General features: G+C 41.4%; 1 protein-coding gene across 3 annotated transcripts in view; it reads left to right on the top strand.

Moving 5' to 3' along the window:
* The window catches only part of RGS20 (regulator of G protein signaling 20), an 83,781-nt gene that overhangs the window by 45,053 nt on the left and 18,248 nt on the right, over positions 1-20,480 (top strand). For all 3 annotated transcript variants that reach the window (XM_072804619.1, XM_072804618.1, XM_072804621.1), the window contains one exon: positions 17,566-17,714. In XM_072804619.1, the coding sequence (XP_072660720.1) occupies positions 17,566-17,714 (149 nt within the window). The remainder of the gene's footprint in view (positions 1-17,565; positions 17,715-20,480) is intronic.

Below are 20,480 nucleotides of genomic sequence, written 5' to 3'. Positions count from 1 at the left end.
TGCTTCTGCTCCCTTCAGTCATCTGCTCACCCTCCGGTCCCTGCCATCATGTAGAAGACTTCAGCACGTGGCCATCATTTCCTCTCCAGCACTGGCCCGGTCTTCATTCCTGATTTCTTCAACATCCCTGTGAATGACCTGTGCTGCCCTCCGGCCCCTCTGCTCCTTGATTTTTTCTCAGTTCCAGAAGTCTTTTTCCCTTCCACACCTCAGCCGTCATTTATGTGACCATCCCTCAGGTTAGCTATGACCCAACTGCATCGTCTCGGAAACCTCATCCTAAAACCCACGCCTGTGACCCACCCTCGCTCACGATGGTGCTCTCCTCCGTAAATTCTCTGGTCTCTGAGGCCTCCAGCCCATTCTCATCTCCCTAACTCACGAGTCCTCAGCACCCTCCACCCTTTCATCATTAACTACCCTTCCATGTTCCAGGAACAGGCCAGGATCATTTGTATTTACAGTTCCTTCTTAGGAGCACCCCCAACCATATTTGTGTGTCCGCCTCCATATCATTGCTCTCACCTCAGAGACCTTCCCTGGCCACTATCCCTCATCATGCTATAGGCTATCAACCATTTTAGCATTTTTGCGGCACTTCTCAGACTTCAAGTTCTCTTACCTATTTGTTGTCACGGTTTTGTGTTTCTCTGACTAGAATGTAAGCCCTTGACAGAAACAGTCAGGCTTATCCCAGAGGCCCCCCTGCCTGCAACACAGACTGCTTCAGGTGGAGCCCAATAAATGTGAAATGAGTTCAGCAGGAAAGGCCTTTGAAAACAAACAACATGGTCATATTTTTAACCTTTTCACCCTAGATTTATAATCAAGTCATTCTTTTTTTTTTTTTTTTTTAGATTTTGTTTATTTATTTGAGAAAGAGAGAACACAAGAAGGGGAGAGTGTAGAGGGGTAGAGGGAAGGGGAGAAGCAGACTCCCCTGCTGAGCAGGGAGCCCCACTTGGGGCTCAATCCCAGGACCCCTGAGCCCAAGGCAGATGCCTGACTGACTGAACGACCCAGGTCTCCCTAATCAAGTCATTCTTTGCCTGATCCTCCTACTGCGCCATCACACATAGATTCAGCATATTTTCCACATCTGAGAAGGTGTAAAACAAAGTGTCCAGGTAGGATGTTAAAAGCATACCTTGCCACTATTTCTCACAGTGTCTGTTGACAATATCCCACAATGCTGGAGCTCACAAAAACCTTTTGCAAGGCCATGACAATGCTTATTGGGCTCCAGATTTGTGCCAAGAACTTTGCAGGATTTCTGTATGAAACAGACACCATGCCAGTCACTGTTACACATTTTTTTAAAGTTCCTTTTCCATATGCTTTCTGGCCCTTTGACAAACAGGTCAAAAATGTTGAAAGCACAAGGCAAACATCTTGCAGTAAGAGGAACACTTCCATAGGAGGGAGGAGGCGAGCATGCGTCTGGAGTCTGGCATGCATGCTGCTCGCGCTGGCAGGTCGCCTGGGGCGAGCTCCCCTGCCTCGTGTTCCCTGTGCGCCATGAAGTCAGACGCCCTGGCAGGTGACAGACATCCAGATAATAATTATAAACCTCTGCTCTGCCCTTCTTCCATTATCATGTCTTCTAGCCTTCCTTGTTATCATTTTAGCTTTCTTTAAAACCATGCCACACAAACAGAAAAGTGCACAGATGGTTTGGCCGGTCCTCACCACCTCCACACACCCCTGTAACCCTCACCCACAGTGTGGCGGCCGCACATGACAAGTCCTCAGAAACCTCCTCACCAAGGGGAAGCACTATTCTGACTCCTGACAGCGGAGAACAGTTTTGCCAGAAGAGTTTTGCCAGGGCCTGAATTTTTCTTTTAATAGAGTCATGCAATGTGTAGTCTTTTTTCATCTGGCTTCTCCTACTCAACATTGTTGGTGAGATTCATCCACATCTTGCGGTAACGGTAGAGCCATCATTGCTGAGTAGCAGTCTGTTGTGTGAATGAATATACCACAACTTATCCATTCTACCACTGATGAACATTTGAGTCGTTTTAGATGTGAGTACATTCAAGAACGCCCTAATGCATGCTTTCGGCGCAGTGTTTCTGGGGAGTGTATGTATACTAAGGACTACAATGGCTGGGTCCGAGGGTGTGTATGTGGTCAGCGCTCACGAATGTGAGTGCTCCAAAGTGGTTATACCAGTTTGCACTCCCATCAGCAATCTATTTTCTCTATATGATCACCATCACTTGGCATTTTCTTCATCATTTTAGCTCTTCGGAGGTGTGTGTACAGGTGCCATTCGCTGTGTTTTTGTAGTTGGCTAAATCTGCATGGTATTGTTACACTAATTATTAGGGTATGGATATTGCTATGAAAATGAAGAAAAAGCTAAACTTTTAATTTTTTAAAATTTATTTATTTATTGGAGAGAGAGAGTGCAGGGGTCGGGGGAGAAAAGCAGAGGGAGAGGAAGAGAGAAACTTAAGCAGACTCTGTGCTGAGCGCAAAGCCTGCGGGACCCCATCTAACGACCCTGAGATTCATGACCTGAGTGGAAAGAAGTCAAGTGTCTGTCATTTAACTGACTGTGCCACATAGGCACTCCAAAAAAGCTGAAGTTTTAAATGTAAAAACAAAAATGACTGATTTTTATATTTTTGACAGAGGGATCATGTGATATCCATTCATACACTGGCAATTTATTTCCTCTAAATGAAAATGGGCAGGTTAATTTATTAAGCCATTGTGCTGTCATTATTGTGCATGTGTGTATACATGTATGTATATTTATATAGATAGGTATATATGTACATATATAAATACGTGTGTTCTGTTTGACATGTATTTATATTATTTCTAGTGCTTCCTGTAGGCTAGACACTGCTCTTCTACCATCATGAAAAAAAAATCACCATATTGATGTAGGTTTCTTTTTAAAATCTTTTGGATATGGTGAACAAATGAGAGGTCCAACAATTGTTATAGGAAAAGAAATATCAGTTTAGTAAAATGTGTCTAATCTGACTAACTGGAATGCTGGTTACATAGTCCCAGAATTAACATTAACCTTGACTACATCTGCTCCCCACCTAGCCACCTTCCACATCAGTTAGGTCCCTGAGAGATAGGACACAAGAAACTATGAGAAGCAGACCACATTCCTGCCCAGTTTCTGCCCATGATCTTTCCCTGATGACCTAGCTGATAACCTAGTACTGTCCATGCTCCTTCTTTCATGGTTCTTCAGAGCCTAACCCAGAGCAACATCAGAAAAACTGTTCTTTTCTTCTTCTTCTTCTTCTTCTTCTTCTTCTTCTTCTTCTTCTTCTTCTTCTTCTTCTTCTTCTTCTTCTTCTTCTTTTTTAAGAGAGGGAGGAAAGGGATAAAGGGGCAGAGGGAGAGAGAATCTTAAGCAGGCTCCACACCCAGCAGTAAGCCCACTATGAGGCTCAATCTCACAGACCTGAGATCATGACCTGAGCTGAAATCAAGAGTCAGATCCTTAACCAACTGAGCCACCCAGGAACCCCCCTGTTTTTTTCTTTTTAAATAATCTCTATTCCCAACATGGGGCTTGAACTATGAACCTGAGATCAAGAATTGCATGCTCTTCCAGCTGAGCCAGCCAGGTGCCCCAGATAACTTGTGCTTCTTCAGTTCGCCAGCCTTATCTTCATCCAAAATGAAGAAGCATCTCCCAAGCAAAAGCAGGATCATCCCAAAGTCAACTCCTTCCCTACCAAGTACCACCTAAAACATTGCCTCAGAAGGAGTGAAAAAGAAAGACCACAGAGGGAAAAAAGGCAGTGGAAACTCTCTTATAGCTCCTTCCAGAATTTTACCCTTTTTCTAGTGATCCAAGGCCAGATGGAGGCAGAGTAATGTGGAGACTGCCTTCATAATCCAAAGCTGGAGAGGATAACTAGGGCTGAGACACATGGAGATAGAAAGGGGGATGGATGTGAAAGACATCTTGGGAAGAGACTCTATTTGGCTTTGCCACAAATTAGAAGTGGGAGAAGTGAAGGGTGGCTTCAAGCTTTCTTAACTGGATAGACAGCAATGCTGCCTACCAAGATCAGGACAGGAAGAAAATGGGTAGGTTTATCCATGAAAATAAGTTTGAATTTGTATATTAATTTTTCCATGTTGCAACTATGTTGTCATGGTTTTTTTTTTCTATAATTTGCCACAATTAGCTCATACATTCTTGTTAGAGGGACTTTTCCTTGCTGAGAAACACTAAGACACTGGCAGAAATTCTCATGCAAACTGTTAATGACTGACACATTCCTTAATGATTCGAAAATTCTTTAAAGCAGCCCCATAGACCAAGATTTTCATACGTGTTTCCGAGGTGTCCCTGAGCTAAGTTATCATTGGGAATGTGCCCATCTACAATCTCCTTTAGAAATTCCCATGATCTCCTGGGATAAGGAAAGTCCAGGATGAAGATTTCAGTCAGTACTTGCAAAATGTTAATTGTTGTTTGGTATTAAGAAAGAACAAGTTAAAACATGTATAACTGATTAACTTCCTTTAGATCATACTCTTATTATTTCTGATATTTCCCAAAAACAATCGTAAACGTCGGGTTATAAAATATGTCCATTTAGTAACAGAAAAGAAGAGAAAGACATTACAATTATAGTCTTAAGCTTGGCGGCAGGTACGTAGACAGAGGAGTAAAGATTTCCATTCAGAGTCACTGCAAAGCAGATGATAACACACTTCATGTATTTTTTTAAGAGGTGAGGACTTGTGTAAGCATCCATCTGGAAGTAATTATAATTCTAAAATGTCTATTGTTATCAGTAAGCTTTCAGTTGACTCCCCCTTCTAGAACAATGAACTAGCTTTTTCTTAAAATAGCCCCAAATTATTCAGACTATAAAACCAAAGGAAGAAATTTTTGAAAACTCATAGTTTTGCACAGAGGAAGAATTAAGATCTCCCACCAGCCTACGAGCTACTAAAAATTGTTAGCTCTCCATGCCTTATAAAGTGGAAGATACAGCTCTGATTGGAGTTTTGGTCCATTTGAAGTCAGTGCAAGTAACTTCTAGATCTTCATTATTAATATTTCATGAGGTGGAGTGGGTTGGACTTCTTTCTGGTGATGACTGTACCACAGGGTAATGTGCCGACATTCCCTCAAACTTGAAACTTTTATTGCGGGAACCAGCTAAACAGAATAGAAACATCACTGTGGACCTGGGTTCACCTTATTTCCCAGCAGCTAATAATAACAGGTGAAAGCCTTTAGGCAGGTGGTGCGTTTGATGGTGACTTATTTAGCATCAGGCAATCTGGTGTTAACACTTGGACTCTGTGACTCAGAGAAAGCTGTGTTCACCTGTGGTTGTTTTCAGACCAAGTAGCTAAACCCAGGAAGTGTTCAGGAGAGGAACGGTCCCTGTTGATTTCAGTTGGTCTGTTTTTCAAACTCCCTGGTGTAGATTCTTGAATGAGAGAGCCTTCCTGTGGCTTAACCAGCCTCAAAGCCAAACACCCTCAGAATCAACCCCCTTCGGGTCTTGGAAGCCCGGTGCTCATCATACCGGATGTGCACCTCCCTCCAACCTATGTAAGGACTTTGAACATTCCCCTTTCCCCAGCCTGTTCACTCGATTCTAACAGTTGTTCAGAAGTTAGGTCCCATCTGAGTGGGACCTGGATCTTTCCCCTGCCCCCTGCATGTGAGCACCCAACTTTCAGAACCAGTACGTGCAGAACCTGCAGAAGGCTTACACTCAGCCCTCTGCCACATGGCTGTGGAGCACACTGTGGATGTGCTTGCCCTGTGGCAGGGTCAAAAGGTGGTATCTGTGAAAAACCAGGCTGCATCCAGGACAAAATAATGTTAGGAAATGTTTTTTCCAGCCTATAGAAACTTAAAAAGCAGGAAGACCAAAATCAGGATAAAATTAAGAGCAAATTCTGCTAAGTACTGAGAAATATTATTGCAGAACAGGGAAATGAGTGTGTCTCTTGAGGCGGCAGCACAGAAAATATTCCTGGAGCATAAACTCCGTTCCTCTTTTTTTTTTTTTTTTAATTCATGAGAGACACACAGAGAGAGAGAGAGAGAGAGAGGCAGGCAGAGACACAGGCAGAGGGAAAAAGTAGGCTCCATGTAGGGAGCCCAACGTGGGACTCGATCCCGGGTCTCCAGGATCACACCCAGAGTGGAAGGCAGATGCTCAACAACGGAGCCACCCAGGCATCCCACCTCTCTTCCTTTGAGGCGGATGGGTGCCTCTGGCAGTGGGAGCTCAGCAAGCAGTGCGAGATCCAGGAACAGAAGTGGCTCATGAGGAAGAGACCTTTGTTCCTGGCACAAACTCAATCATTTGAACAGGCTCAAAAAAATATCGGGGGAGGGGTGCCTGGGTGGTCACTGGGCTAAGCGTCTGCCCCTTCCCCCCAGCTCATGCGGCACTCTCTCCCTCTCCCGCTCTCAAATAAATAAAACATTTTAAAAAATATTTAAAAATATTTTAATGTTTTAAAACATTCCCACTCTTCTTTATCTCAGATAAGGGGGCTGCAGAACAGTTCCTTGTGCTCATAAATCACCTTTCTTGTGAAACATTTGATGTTTTCAATGTGTTGACAACCTTCCTATCTATATTACAATGTAAAGAATCTTTCCAAAATATTTGGGGGCACTGAGTGGCTCAGTTGGTTAAGAGTCTGCCTTCAGCTCAGGTCATGATCTCAGAGTCCTGGAATCAAGTCCTGCATGGGGATCCCTGCTCAGCAGGGAACCTGCTTCTCTCCCTCTGTCTGCTGCTCCCCCTGCTTGTGCTCTCTCTCTCTCTGACAAAAAAAAAAAAATTTAAATGTATCTTTAAAAAAGAAAAAAATCTTTCCTAAATATTTAAAGAGTCAGATACCATTGGTTTGGGAGGTAATGATTCTGCTGTGAGTCAAGTGACCAGGCTATTGGGTTCTTCCAGCCAATGACATTATGATCCCAGAAAATGAATGGAAAATTCTAGAGGTGGCTTTGTACTATATTATTTCATTTATATGGCATTCTGGAAAATGTAAAACTAAAGGTAAGTAAAGCTACATCTTTTTAAACCTTGAATAAAGTTACCCAAAATCACACTATATTCAAAAGTGGTGAAGTCCTAGAGGCCACGTTTTCTAATCAATGCAAATATATATATAAGCCACCTAACTCTTGGAAATGAACAAGGGGTAGTGGAAGGGGAGGTGGGCAGGGGTTTGGGGTGACTGGGTGATGGGCACTGAGGGGGGGGCAATTAGCGGGATGAGCACTGGGTGTATATGTTGGCAAATTGAACTCCAATAAAAAATTTTTTTAATAAATTGAATATATATATATATATATATATATATATATATATATATATATATATATAAGCTCATGACAAGGCCACTCAAGAAATTAAAAAGAAACTTCTGAAAAACCTTGGATAAAAAGAAATCTGAGCTTAAATTAGGTCTGAGCTCCTTGTTAACCAGTAGTGCCACACATCAAAACTTATAGTTACAATCAAAGCAGTAATTGGATAAACATGTGTAGACCAAACTACATTAATTAGAAAACAGCAATGATGGAAAATAAACTAAAAAGTTAGTGCCAGAGGTGAGAAAACTAACAAAGTAGTTTTCAAGAAAGATAAATACAGAATAATGGAAATGAAAACAAACTGATGAAATTTACAGTGATAAAAATAAAAGTTATTTTACCAGCAAAAACACATTTATTTGAGAATAGCAGAGATTGCAATTTAGGACAGGCAAGCCAGCAAAAACCCAGAGGCTAGTCTAACAAAAGAGAGTAGTTTTATGGAGAAGTTGGAAGTTGGGGGAGGGGTTGTTTTGTAGAAAAGTCCACTTGAGAAAAGCAAGAGTCCAGGGTGATGAGGGTTTCTCATTGGCCCAGTTGCTGGGTAGTTGATTTCTTCTGGAGATGCAATGTGTATCTTTTCCTGTTGTGGCCTGTAATTGATTTTTCTTTTCTGTTTGAAGATCTTCTGTTGGAGTCTCTAATTGGCAGTACTTCCTGTAATTGACATCAACTGGTAAGGGGTGAGAGCTCCCCCCTCTGGTCTCCCCACTCCATGTTAGTAAGGTTTCCCATAATTAATTTTCATACACTCATGATCCATAATGGAGTGCTGCCCAAAGGGAGTCAAGAGCCAAGATTTGTCAAAGAAAATGGAACTCAGAAGCTGTTCCATTTGGGATTTCGGATTTTGGTTTCCTTCAAGGAAATATTTAACTTTCAGGCCCCTGAATGTCCCCTGATGGCAGGATCATTTCCTAAGAATTGCTAGGGATGATTTTGATTTTATGCCCTCTAAGGTTCTTGGTTCTTTTTTTTTTTTTTAATTTTTATTTATTTGTGATAGTCACAGAGAGAGAGAGAGAGAGAGAGAGAGAGAGGGGCAGAGACTCAGGCAGAGGCAGAAGTAGGCTCCATGCACCTGGAGCCCGACGTGGGATTTGATTCCGGGTCTCCAGGATCGCGCCCTGGGCCAAAGGCAGGCGCCAAACTGCTGCGCCACCCAGGGATCCCTCTTGGTTCTTCTTTACTGGGATCTTGTCTATGAGTCTATACCCTTGTCTATGATTCTAACAGGAGCTCGGCCTTAGGTCTTAAGAGATAAGATTTTTTTTCATACATTACTTGGTGTGTCATCATATTCCCAATACGTAATTCAAAAATGGCTGTTTTCAGAGTTTAGAAACTATAATGAAAATAAACAGCTATTAATGGAATCTAAGCACCAAGTTTAACAAAAAAAAAAAAATAACTTTTCTGAGCTAATTATAGTTACGTTAATTTGATTCCAAATTAGTGATCAAGATTCCAAAAGACTGTGATCAAGATTAAGAGTTTGCTTTGGATTTTGCTTGAACTTTGAAAAAATTCTCTTAAATGCCAGGATCCTAGGTATTTGGAAAAGCCATATTTGAGTAGAATTATCTTTTGGTTAAGATCTGAATATTTAAAACTCTGTTTTCAGAGTTTAGAAACTATAATGAAAATAAAGAGCTATTAATGGAATCTAAGCACCAAGTTTAACAAAAAAAAATAATAACTTTTCTGAGCTAATTATACTTACGTTAATTTGATTCCAAATTAGTGATCAAGATTCCAAAAGACTGTGATCAAGATTAAGAGTTTGCTTTGGATTTTGCTTGAACTTTGAAAAAATTCTCTTAAATGCCAGGATCCTAGGTATTTGGAAAAGCCATATTTGAGTAGAATTATCTTTTGGTTAAGATCTGAATATTTAATAAATTGCCAACCTCTATTATTCCCATTTCCTCAAGCTGATTTTTAAATGCCATAAATTATAGAATAAAGCATCTGACAGGGATCCCTAGGTGGCGCAGCGGTTTGGCGCCTGCCTTCGGCCTAGGGCGCGATCCTGGAGACCCGGGATCGAATCCCACATCGGGCTCCCAGTGCATGGAGCCTGCTTCTCCCTCTGCCTGTGTCTCTGCCTCTCTCTCTCTCTCTGTGACTATCATAAATAAATTAAAAAAAAAATAAAGCATCTGACATTGGTTTTGCATTCACACAACCTTTCCAGCAAAGGGAAGCTAGTTACTGAGGCATTATGCCTGTGACATGCTTGAGTCATCCCCACAGACACTGAAGTGATGCCCAACAGTCTATGCCAGACACTCGCCAGAAGAAGAAGACAAAAGCAATGATAAGGAAGCTCTGAGTCCATGTTATTTAGAAAGAACAAATGGAGGCTGGGAGGATGGGGTAATTGGGTGATGGGCATTAAGGAGACAACGTGATGTAATGAACCCTGGGTGTTCTATGTAATTGATGAATGACTGAACTCTACATCTGAAACTAATGATACACTAAATGTTAATTATTTGAATTGAAATACAATATGATTAAAAAAAGAAAGGACAAATGGAAATAAAATGTGTACAGCGTTCTCCCACAAATATGGTGAGGCAAAGGAAAAAAGATACATGAAGCTAGTTTGGCTAATCAGATCATATGCTGGTATCTAAAAGGACCGAGCCAATTAATACATACCAATGGCATATTTAAAAAATCTTATAAATAGATAGTATTCATTTAATATATGTTTTTAGGCCTCGTATTAATCAGCTATCACAATGAAAAATTCTCTACAAATATTTAGTGACACCAAATATGCAACTCTCCCATAAGCAATTACACATTTGTCTTTTAAACAAGCAGACAGTAATTTAAAGCAAATCATCTGACAGTGATAAGATGACTATTAATAATGAGTTTCAGTAAATTTGCAAACTAGGTGAAATGGATGAGTTTTTTAAACAGGAGATGAAAAATACCATATTGACTCAAAGAAAGGAGGAAAATGAAAACAAATCAAGGAAGAAATTGAAGACATAGTTAACAAGCCACTCGAGAGATTTCAGTAATTTTGCAGGCAATCTCTGCAAGTCCTCAGGACAAAAATAATTTCCTAATAAAGATACATAGGGGTGCCTGGGTGGCTCAGTCAGTTGGGTGCCAGACCCTTGGTTTCGGCTCATGATCTCCAGGTCATGAGATCAAGCTCCATATCAACTTCATGGAGCTGCTTCAGATTCTCTCTGTCCTTCTCCCTCTGCCCTTCCCACTCTCTGTCTTTCTCTCAAATAAATTAGTTAATTAAATCTTTAATCTTAAAAAAAGATTGATTTTTAAAAATTCTTTATAAATATTACCAAATCAATTTCAGCAGTATAATAAAAGAATAACTATCTTATAGGTGGCTCAGTCGCTTGAGCATCTACCTTCAGCTCAGGTCATGATCGTAGGGTCCTGGGATCGCACTCTGCTTTGGTGGGGAGCTTTCTCCTCCCTCTGTGCCCTGCTCCCCTTCTAGTGCTCTCTCTGTCTCATAAATAAATAAACAAAAATTTTTTTTTTTAAAAAAAGAGGGGCACCTTGGTGGCTCAGTGGTTGAGCATCTGTCTTTGGCTCAGGTTGTGGTCCCCGGGGTCCTGGGATTGAGTCCGCATCAGGCCCCCTGCAGGGAGCCTGCTTCTCCCTCTGCCTATGTCTCTGCTTCCCTCTCTGCATCTCTCATGAATAAATAAATTTAAAATCTTTTTTTTAAAAAAAGAATAACCATCTTTTAGACCCGAGAAGAGTTTATCAAATAAGATAAAGGTGATTCAAAATTTAAAAATTCATTAATCTAATTTGTTTCATTAACTATTCAAAGGAGGAAATTCATATTCTTAATAGATACATATTCTCAATAGATATTTTAATTGATAGAGTTCAATATTTTAAAAAGTTTTGTTTTGTTTTTATTGAAGTTCAATTTACCTACATATAGTGTAACACCCAGTGCTCATCCCATCAAGTGCCCCCCTCAGTGCCCGTCACCCAGTCACCCCATCCCCCCACTCACCTCCCGTTCTGCAATCCTTTATTCATTTCCCAGAGTTAGGAGTCTCTCATGGTTTGTCTCCCTCTCTAATTTTTCCCATTCATTTCCCCTCCTTTCCCTTATAATCCCTTTCACCATTTCTTATATTCCCCATATGAGTGAAACCATAATATGATTTTCCTTCTCTGGTTGACTTACTTCACTCAGCAAAATACCCTCCAGTTCCATCCACGTTGAAGCAAATGGTGGGTATTCATCCTTTCTGGTGGCTGAGTAATATTTCATTGTATATAAATGTTTTAAAGAAAAATTTCAAACAAGTATATTTAAATGTAGAGAGGAAGGGGGTGCCTGCCTGGGTGGCTCAGTCGGTTAAACGTCCAATTCTTGATTTCAGCTCAGGTCATGATCTGAGGGTAGTAAGATGGAGCCCCATGCTGGGCCTGGACCCTGCTTAAGATTTTCTCCCTCTTAAAAATATTCCATGCTCATGGATTGGCAGAATTAATATAGTGAAAATGTCAATGTTACCCAGGGCAATATACACATTTAATGCAATCCCTATCAAAATACCATGGACTTTCTTCAGAGAGTTAGAACAAATTATTTTAAGATTTGTGTGGAATCAGAAAAGACCCCGAATAGCCAGGGGAATTTTAAAAAAGGAAACCATATCTGGGGGCATCACAATGCCAGATTTCAGGTTGTACTACAAAGCTGTGGTCATCAAGACAGTGTGGTACTGGCACAAAAACAGACACATAGATCAGTGGAACAGAATAGAGAACCCAGAAGTGGACCCTGAACTTTATGGTCAACTAATATTCGATAAAGGAGGAAAGACTATCCATTGGAAGAAAGACAGTCTCTTCAATAAATGGTGCTGGGAAAATTGGACATCCACATGCAGAAGAGTGAAACTAGACCACTCTCTTTCACCATACACAAAGATAAACTCAAAATGGATGAAAGATCTAAATGTGAGACAAGATTCCATCAAAATCCTAGAGGAGAACACAGGCAACACCCTTTTTGAACTTGGCCACAGTAACTTCTTGCAAGATACATCCACGAAGGCAAAAGAAACAAAAGCAAAACTGAACTATTGGGACTTCATCAAGATAAGAAGCTTTTGCACAGCAAAGGATACAGTCAACAAAACTCAAAGACAACCTACAGAATGGGAGAAGATATTTGCAAATGACATATCAGATAAAGGGCTAGTTTCCAAGGTCTATAAAGAACTTATTAAACTCAACACCAAAGAAACAAACAATCCAATCACGAAATGGGCAAAAGACATGAAGAGAAATCTCACAGAGGAAGACATAGACATGGCCAACATGCACATGAGAAAATGCTCTGCATCACTGGCCATCAGGGAAATACAAATCAAAACCACAATGAGATACCACCTCACACCGGTGAGAATGGGGCAAATTAACAAGGCAGGAAACCACAAATGTTGGAGAGGATGTGGAGAAAAGGGAACCCTCTTACACTGTTGGTGGGAATGTGAACTGGTGCAGCCACTCTGGAAAACTGTGTGGAGGTTCCTCAAAGAGTTAAAAATAGACCTGCCCTACGACCCAGCAATTGCACTATTGGGGATTTACCCCAAAGATACAGATGCAGTGAAACGCCAGGACACCTGCACCCCGATGTTTATAGCAGCAATGGCCACAATAGCCAAACTGGAAGGAGCCTCGGTGTCCATCGAAAGATGAATGGATAAAGAAGATGTGGTTTATGTATACAATGGAATATTACTCAGCTATTAGAAATGACAAATACCCACCATTTGCTTCAACGTGGATGGAACTGGAGGGTATTATGCTGAGTGAAGTAAGTCAGTCGGAGAAGGACAAACATTAATGTTCTCATTCATTTGGGGAATATAAATAATAGTGAAAGGGAATATAAGGGAAGGGAGAAGAAATGTGTGGGAAATATCAGAAAGGGAGACAGAACGTAAAGACTGCTAACTCTGGGAAACGAACAAGGGGTGGTAGAAGGGGAGGAGGGCGGGGGGGGTGGGAGTGAATGGGTGACGGGCACTGGGGGTTATTCTGTATGTTAGTAAATTGAACACCAATAAAAAATTAAAAAAAAAAAAAGATTTTCTCCCTCTTTCTCCCCTCCCCTCAGTTTATGAGCTTACTATCTTAAAAAGTATAGAGAGGAAGGTATAACAAAGTCCCTGTGTTAATGACACAATTATCAACATTTTGTTAATATTTAATATTCAGATTTTTATTAACACGTTTTGCCTTTTCTCACACTCTCCTATTCCACCATGGCTCAGCAGGGCATAAATCCTCAAGACTAACTACTGCCTCCACTGAACACTCCAGCACCTCATACTTGAGTGAAAATCATCTATCCATTTAGAAATTTTGGAACTGAGAGGGGGATAGGTTGCTCATAGATTTTATAGGAATAGCATATGTTTTTTTGTTTATCTGAAGTTTTAAATGATTCAGAATGTCAGAATTACTGAACTGAGTGTAAGATTTCCAAGAAATCATACAAGAAATTCTTTTTTTTTTTTTTTAAGAAATTCTAATATTAAACAGAAGAAAAATTAAATGGATTATGTTATGAGGCCAAGTTGAAACTCTATAAAGATAAACTGAACATGGAACACTGAGAAAAGAAAGGAATTATAAGTGAGGAAAGTGGTTAACAACCATGATTTGTCCAAGAAATACCAAAAGACCATAATCATCAAGCATTATTCAATGTGGAAGAACAAACTAGAAACATTACAACTGTATAGAGTACTGTAAATTTTAATGCAATCTCAGCAACATGCACCTCTCCTATTGATTGATAAAAGACTGCTGTGTTCAAAAGAAGACAATATCTTTTATATATATAATCCTTTCAGGAACCATCAATAAGGTGTAAGTCCAGCAATAGGTGTATGTATAAACAAATTGTGTACATCTAGACTATGAACTACTGCTCAGAAATTTTTTAAAAAGGAATGAATGATTGATATACATAACCATCATAAAATAATCATGCTGGGTAAAGGAAGCCAGACAAAAAGATTCCATTTGTATAAAATTCTTTAAAAATTCAAATTAACATATGGTGGGAAAAAGCAGATTGGTGATTGCTAGAGCAGGCAGGAGCAGGAGAGAAGGGCAAGAGGGATTCCCAAGGGGTGTGAGGAAACTTGCAGTGGATGATGTGGTCTTGATTGTTGTGGTGGTAGTCTCACAGGTATATTAACATGCCAAAACTTATCAAATTATACCCTTTAAATAGCATGTGCAGACTCTATGCTTGTTACACCTCAATAAAGCTGTTCTCAAAAATGTGTAAGAACAGACTTTGATGACATTTGTCTTTGGTTTCGGAGAATATATTTAGTCATGAACAACTGTGTGATGTTCTCTCAGAGTTTGCTCACTAAACCATTAAGTCTTCCTGGGGTATACAAAGAATGAGGTGTGTACAAGCAAATAAAATAAGTTAACTAATAAACAGGGGTGGGAGGCCTGGGTGGCTCAGTCAGTTGGGCAGCTGACTCTTGGTTTCAGCTCAGATCATGATCTCATGGTCCTGAGATTGAGTCTGGTATCAGATTCCATGCTGAGTGCTTGAGATTCACTCTCCCTCTCCCTCTGCCCCTCCCCTACTCACACTCTCCATCTCTCTGTAAAATAAAATAAATAAATAAATAAATAAATAAATAAATAATAAATAAATGACACAACTTGTTTTGTACTATGTAAACAATAGAAGAAAATGTGTTTAACTTCATAAAATTACCTTCTCCCAGAAACCTCCAGCACACATCACACATATGGGCAAATTGCTATGAGTCTTCTCAAAAGGCATGAAGAAGCCCAAGGTACCAAAAAGTACTGCTACTTTTCAATATTTACAGAACTTCCTCACCAATGAAATAAGACCAAGGAGAGGAAAGATACTGTACTTGGAAAGGTACAGAAGGTAAACCAACAAGTGTGACTATTTATAGACAGTATGATCATCCACCTAGAAAACCCCAGAGGATCAGTAGAAACACTACTAGAATTAATAAGAGAATTCAGCAGGGAGGCCAGATATAGTAGCCTTCCTATACACCAAAATAACTATTTAGAAACTTGAAGCAGAGAAGTATTTACAAAAGCAGCAAAAAAAGACCTATAAAATACTCAGAAATAAACCTATCAAAAATATGCAAGACCTGTTTGAGTAAAGCCTTTCAAATACACAGGGGAGGCTCTGAATGAACATATATTCCATGTACTGATTGGGAAGGCCCAGTGTTGCAAAGATGTTAGAAAAGTAGTCCCTTGAAACTCATTGACATTCCCACGTCACAATCCTTCCTTCTTCTGAGAAGTTATTGGGATTTTTCTTTTTAATGAGGCAAGTTGCATCAGTATCTCTTAGGAAATAACAATCACCTGGAGGCATCTCCTGCTCCAGCCATCTTTGTTTGGAGATTGTGCCTGCTTGTCCTTGCCCCTCAGTGTCCTGAATGAAGTGAAACAATTGTTAGTCTGCAGCTCTACTGCAAGGCCACAGATGCCTAGGAAGAAGCCCAGGTTTCTACCTCAGGGGCATTAAAAGGGGCTTGTCTCCCAGTGGTGCCATAAAGCATGGCTGTGAGTTGAACAAAAGTCTCTGTCTCCACCCTTTGGACAAGTGAGCCACCCCAGTGCCAGCATCCTGGACTGCTTGGGCTGGACACTGGACAGGAGTTCTGAGTGTTGTTCCCGTTGTGGGATAGCACAGTGAATGCTTGGCCGCGTCTCTCTTGCAGTCCTGGAATACATCTTGGCATAATTAAATAAAAGGGCTACTCCAGAGGAGTCATCCTGATTTGGCAGGTACTAAAACAGATGTCATTTCTCATAAATACATCTATAAATTCAATGTAGTCCTACTCAAAATCCCAACATGGAATTTCTGGACTTTGAAAAGCTGATTCCAAAATTCAACTAGATGGAAAAAAAAAAAAACACAAACAGCCAAAAACAATTTTTTTAATTTGTGAAGAGAATTTTACCTACCCAATATAAAAACCCATACTAAAACTGTAGTAATTAAAGTCCAATAGAACCTAAGAATCAGTAATAGTTGGAAGAGAGAAACCTAGTGTTGGAATGGAATAACACATCCAGAATTTAATCCCAAAGTCCTATTTAAGGTTCTTTGATGTAGCTTTGGTATTTTTGCTTTTACTTCACCAGCAATTGAATAATAGTATCAAGTGTAAAAGTGCACTGGATGATTCCTCCTTCTTGTGCTGCTTCAGCCATTCTGTGGTCTTCAGAAAAAGAGGAGGTTGATGGACAGAGACCTTGTTTGCAATGACTTGCTCTCCACTGAGGTAGTGAGGGTGACTGTCCCTGCAGATGGCAGGGCAGATCAGAGCAGGCCACAGTTCACAGCCCTTCCTTGCTTCCTGGGAGTAACTGAGCCACAGGACCTAACTTTAGGTCCACATACAGAGTAGGGAAACATCTTCAAGGTTTCAGAGCAAGTTAAGACTTGAACCTACCAGGGGCACCTGGGTTGAGCTGCTGCCTTTGGCTCAGGTTGTGATCCCGGGGTCCTGGGATCGATCCCTGCATTGAGCTCCCCACAGGGAGCCTGCTTCTCCCTCTGCCTGTGTCTCTGCCTCTCTCTGTGTCTCTCGTGAATAAATAAATTAAATATTAAAAATGACTTGAACCTGTCAGTGGGGTCTCAGAACCTGGCTGCCCCCCAGGAGTTCCATTCTTCCTCTTAGGACATTTCCCCTTACCGCCTTGTTAGTGCACTTGCCTTCTCGGCCTGGCTTCCTCCCAGATGCCTGCTCCGGCCTTGGGGGCATCCCTAACTCAGCTGCCACCTGCCGCTGCTCCCTGGCAGTTCCACCCAGCGGGAACCCAGGGCTGAGAAATGCGCTCCTCGTCACCAGATGTCCTCAGTAGGTGATGGCAGCGTCTGGTTCCTCTCCTGACCTTGAAGCGCCTTAGGGCAGGGACACTCCGTCATTCTATTCACAGTGCTTGGCAGATGCCAGACACGAAATGTTGGCTACATTAATGGACTCTGAGCGCCAAATGTTGCCAGAATTCGCAGAAATGGCCTGGAGAGAGGCACCTTGCGTTTTCGCAGCGATCCAGACAGCAGACTCTCCTACCTTGTGTGGTGGTAACTGGCCCCCCTTTCGCTTGCACTGTTGCAGCCCATGGGATCTGAGCGGCCAGAGATGCGGAAACGGCAGATGCCTGCAGCCCAGGAGACCGCCGGCTCCACGCCAGGCCAGCCCGGAGCAGGGGAGCGCGGGGCCAACGCCTGCTGCTTCTGCTGGTGCTGCTGCTGCAGCTGTTCCTGGTAAGATCGGGGCTTCTCCCGTGCGCTTCTGAATGGGAAATGGTACCCCTGGGGAGGGCCAGCTTAGGATTAATTCTTTAAGTGTTTTTTATTTTATTTTATTTTTTAATATCTACTTGAGGTAGAGAGCATGGGTGGGAGGGCAGAGGTGGAGGGAGAGAATCTCAAGCAGACCCCGCTGAGCATGGAGTCCAATGTGGGCTCAAACTCAACGACCTGGACTGAGATCATGACCTGAGCTGAAACCATGAGTCAGACACTTAACCGACTGTGCCACCCAGGCTCCCCCATATGTATCTTTTGAACAACTACTATATGCCTGGCACACTGATTTGGGACCTGTGAAGAACAGCAACAACACACACACACACACACACACACACACTCACACTCACGAAGAGGCTCTGTATTCTAGCTCTCAGGGGACTTCTATTCAAATCCCTGAAATCAGGGTGGTGTGTTAAACAGCTAAAGGAGAGTCTAAGGCCATTGCTGATCAAATGGTAATATTTGGGCAGAAATGACAACTAGGTGGTTAGAAAGGAGTGAACTCAAGGCAGTCTACTTGGTAACAAAGGTTTTGTAAAGGATTTAAGGTGGCTCTTAAAAGTTAAGGTGATGTAGAGGAGCCTGGATTTTATCTTCTGTTTTTCTTTTATTAATTTCATGTTTTAATAAAGAAAAATGGCAAAATACATGCTTAACAGAGAGAAGAATATAAAAATATAGGCTAACTTACTGGTACAGGAAGATACACAATCTTTGCTTCATAAGAGAGATACACAATTTGGAAAATATCCTTGACTGTCAAGGTCTGGAGAAATGTGTATAGTTTACACCTAAAAATCATAGGAATGTTAGGTGGCATTTCTGAAATCTTGGCTATGAAAAGTGCTTAGTGCCCACCAAATGTGTGCCTAACTTTAGGCAATTACATTATTGGATTTTGGGCACCTGGGTGGCTCAGTCAATTAAGTGTCCACCTTTGGGTTAGGTCATGATCTCAGGGTCCTGGGATCAAGTCCCACAGGGCCTCAGCCGGGAGTCTGCTTCTCCCTCTGCCTGCACCCCTGCACATGCATGTTCTCTCTCTCTCTCTCTCTCCCTCTCTCTCTCAAAAATAAAAATAAAATCTTAGAGAAGGGTTTTTAAAAATTATTCTATATTTATGTAGGCTTGGCCACAAGTTGGACCAAGATCACTGTCCAGTAGAGAAGACCAGGTGATAGTGCAGCTCTCAAGAACAGTGACAGGGGCAGCCTGGGTGGCTCAGCGGTTTAGCAACACCTTCAGCCCAGGGCCTGATCCTGAAGACCCAGGATCAAGTCCCATGTCAGGCTCCCTGCATGAGCCTGCTTCTCCCTCTGCCTATGTCTCTGCCTCTCTCTCTCTCTCTCTCCCTGTGTCATGAATAAATAAATAAAATCTTAAAAAAAAAAAAAAAAGAACAGTGACAGGACTGTTGTAATTGGGGTGAAACAGGTGGAGACTGAAATTAAATGTCCAGGAAAACATGGTCTCTTGCTTGACTTGAGCTAGTGTTAACTTCCAAGAAGTTCCTATCTGATGGATGGGACTCAGCAATACAATACACCAAGGACTGATGGGATCATGATGGTGGGTGTTTGGCCTGTTCAGAACAAAATCCCAGACACAAGCAGGAATATGGGGGATGTGGGACTGGCAGGAGCTAAGCAGTCTGACTCAAGGCAGGGCTTCAGCCCCGAGTAGGAATCTGAAGGATTCAACAGAAAACTGGAAGAGAGGCACAAGTTGCCATACCCTGCACATGTGGGGTCCAGGACCCACCCAACACAGTGGGGAGACCCACCAATGGTGAAGGGATTTCACTCTAGCAGAGTCTTTCACTCTGCTAATCAGTTTCAGTGAGATAGTGAGAGAGAGATGGTTGTGTGAGAGAGATGCGGAGATATTCAGGTGTGGGTGAAACTCCTGTTTACCCCCTCCCTTCTCTACTGCCTTAAAGGGACACAGGAGGCTGTGACCTGAACAGTGTATGGGACTGATGGTGTGAGCATAGCCGGTGGTGGCATGCTGTTACCAGAGCAGACTCCTTCCACTGGCATTCAACTATGGTGAATAAATTATAAAACTATGTTTAGCCATCCTCATCATAGCCAACACTCCTGCAGCACATACTGTGTGCGTATGTAACAGACAACAGGGTAATGAGAAACAATGCTGAACTGTTACAGTGTACAACTGACACTAATATAACACTGTATATTAATTATACTTCAATTAAAAGAACACAATAGAGCAATGTCATCAAAGAACTGGAGAAAAATAATGGAAAACTTAGTCAAACTCAAATTCAAGAGTGTGGGTTAAGACAAGACATTTTTATACATACAAAGACCAAGAAAGCTGTCTTCAGACCTTCCCTTAAAAGCACTAAGAAAGAATGTACTTCAGGAAGAACAAGTGAACCCACAGGGTAGTCATGGGAAACAAGTAACAATCATGGACACAGAATGGAATGGATCGAATACAGCTATAAAACATATTTAATTTGTGCTAATAAGTGTAAATCTAAAGTTGTAAACAATATCATGGTAATGATAGACAAATCAAATAATTTCTGATTTAGGAAAAAATTACATTTTCTTTCCAAATTAATGGCATTCTTGAATAGCCAGAAGTATAACAGAGACTTTCCACATCGATGGAAGATAACAGAAACATAGAAAACTATCAACATATGACAAAAGTGGTTTTAACAAGAGAGAATGAACTACTCTATGA

Source organism: Canis lupus, chromosome 28 (genome assembly GCF_048164855.1).
Source record: "Canis lupus baileyi chromosome 28, mCanLup2.hap1, whole genome shotgun sequence".
Lineage (NCBI taxonomy): Eukaryota > Metazoa > Chordata > Mammalia > Carnivora > Canidae > Canis > Canis lupus.
The sequence above is the reverse complement of the archived record's forward strand: the minus strand, read 5'-3'. Positions and strand labels throughout refer to the sequence as shown.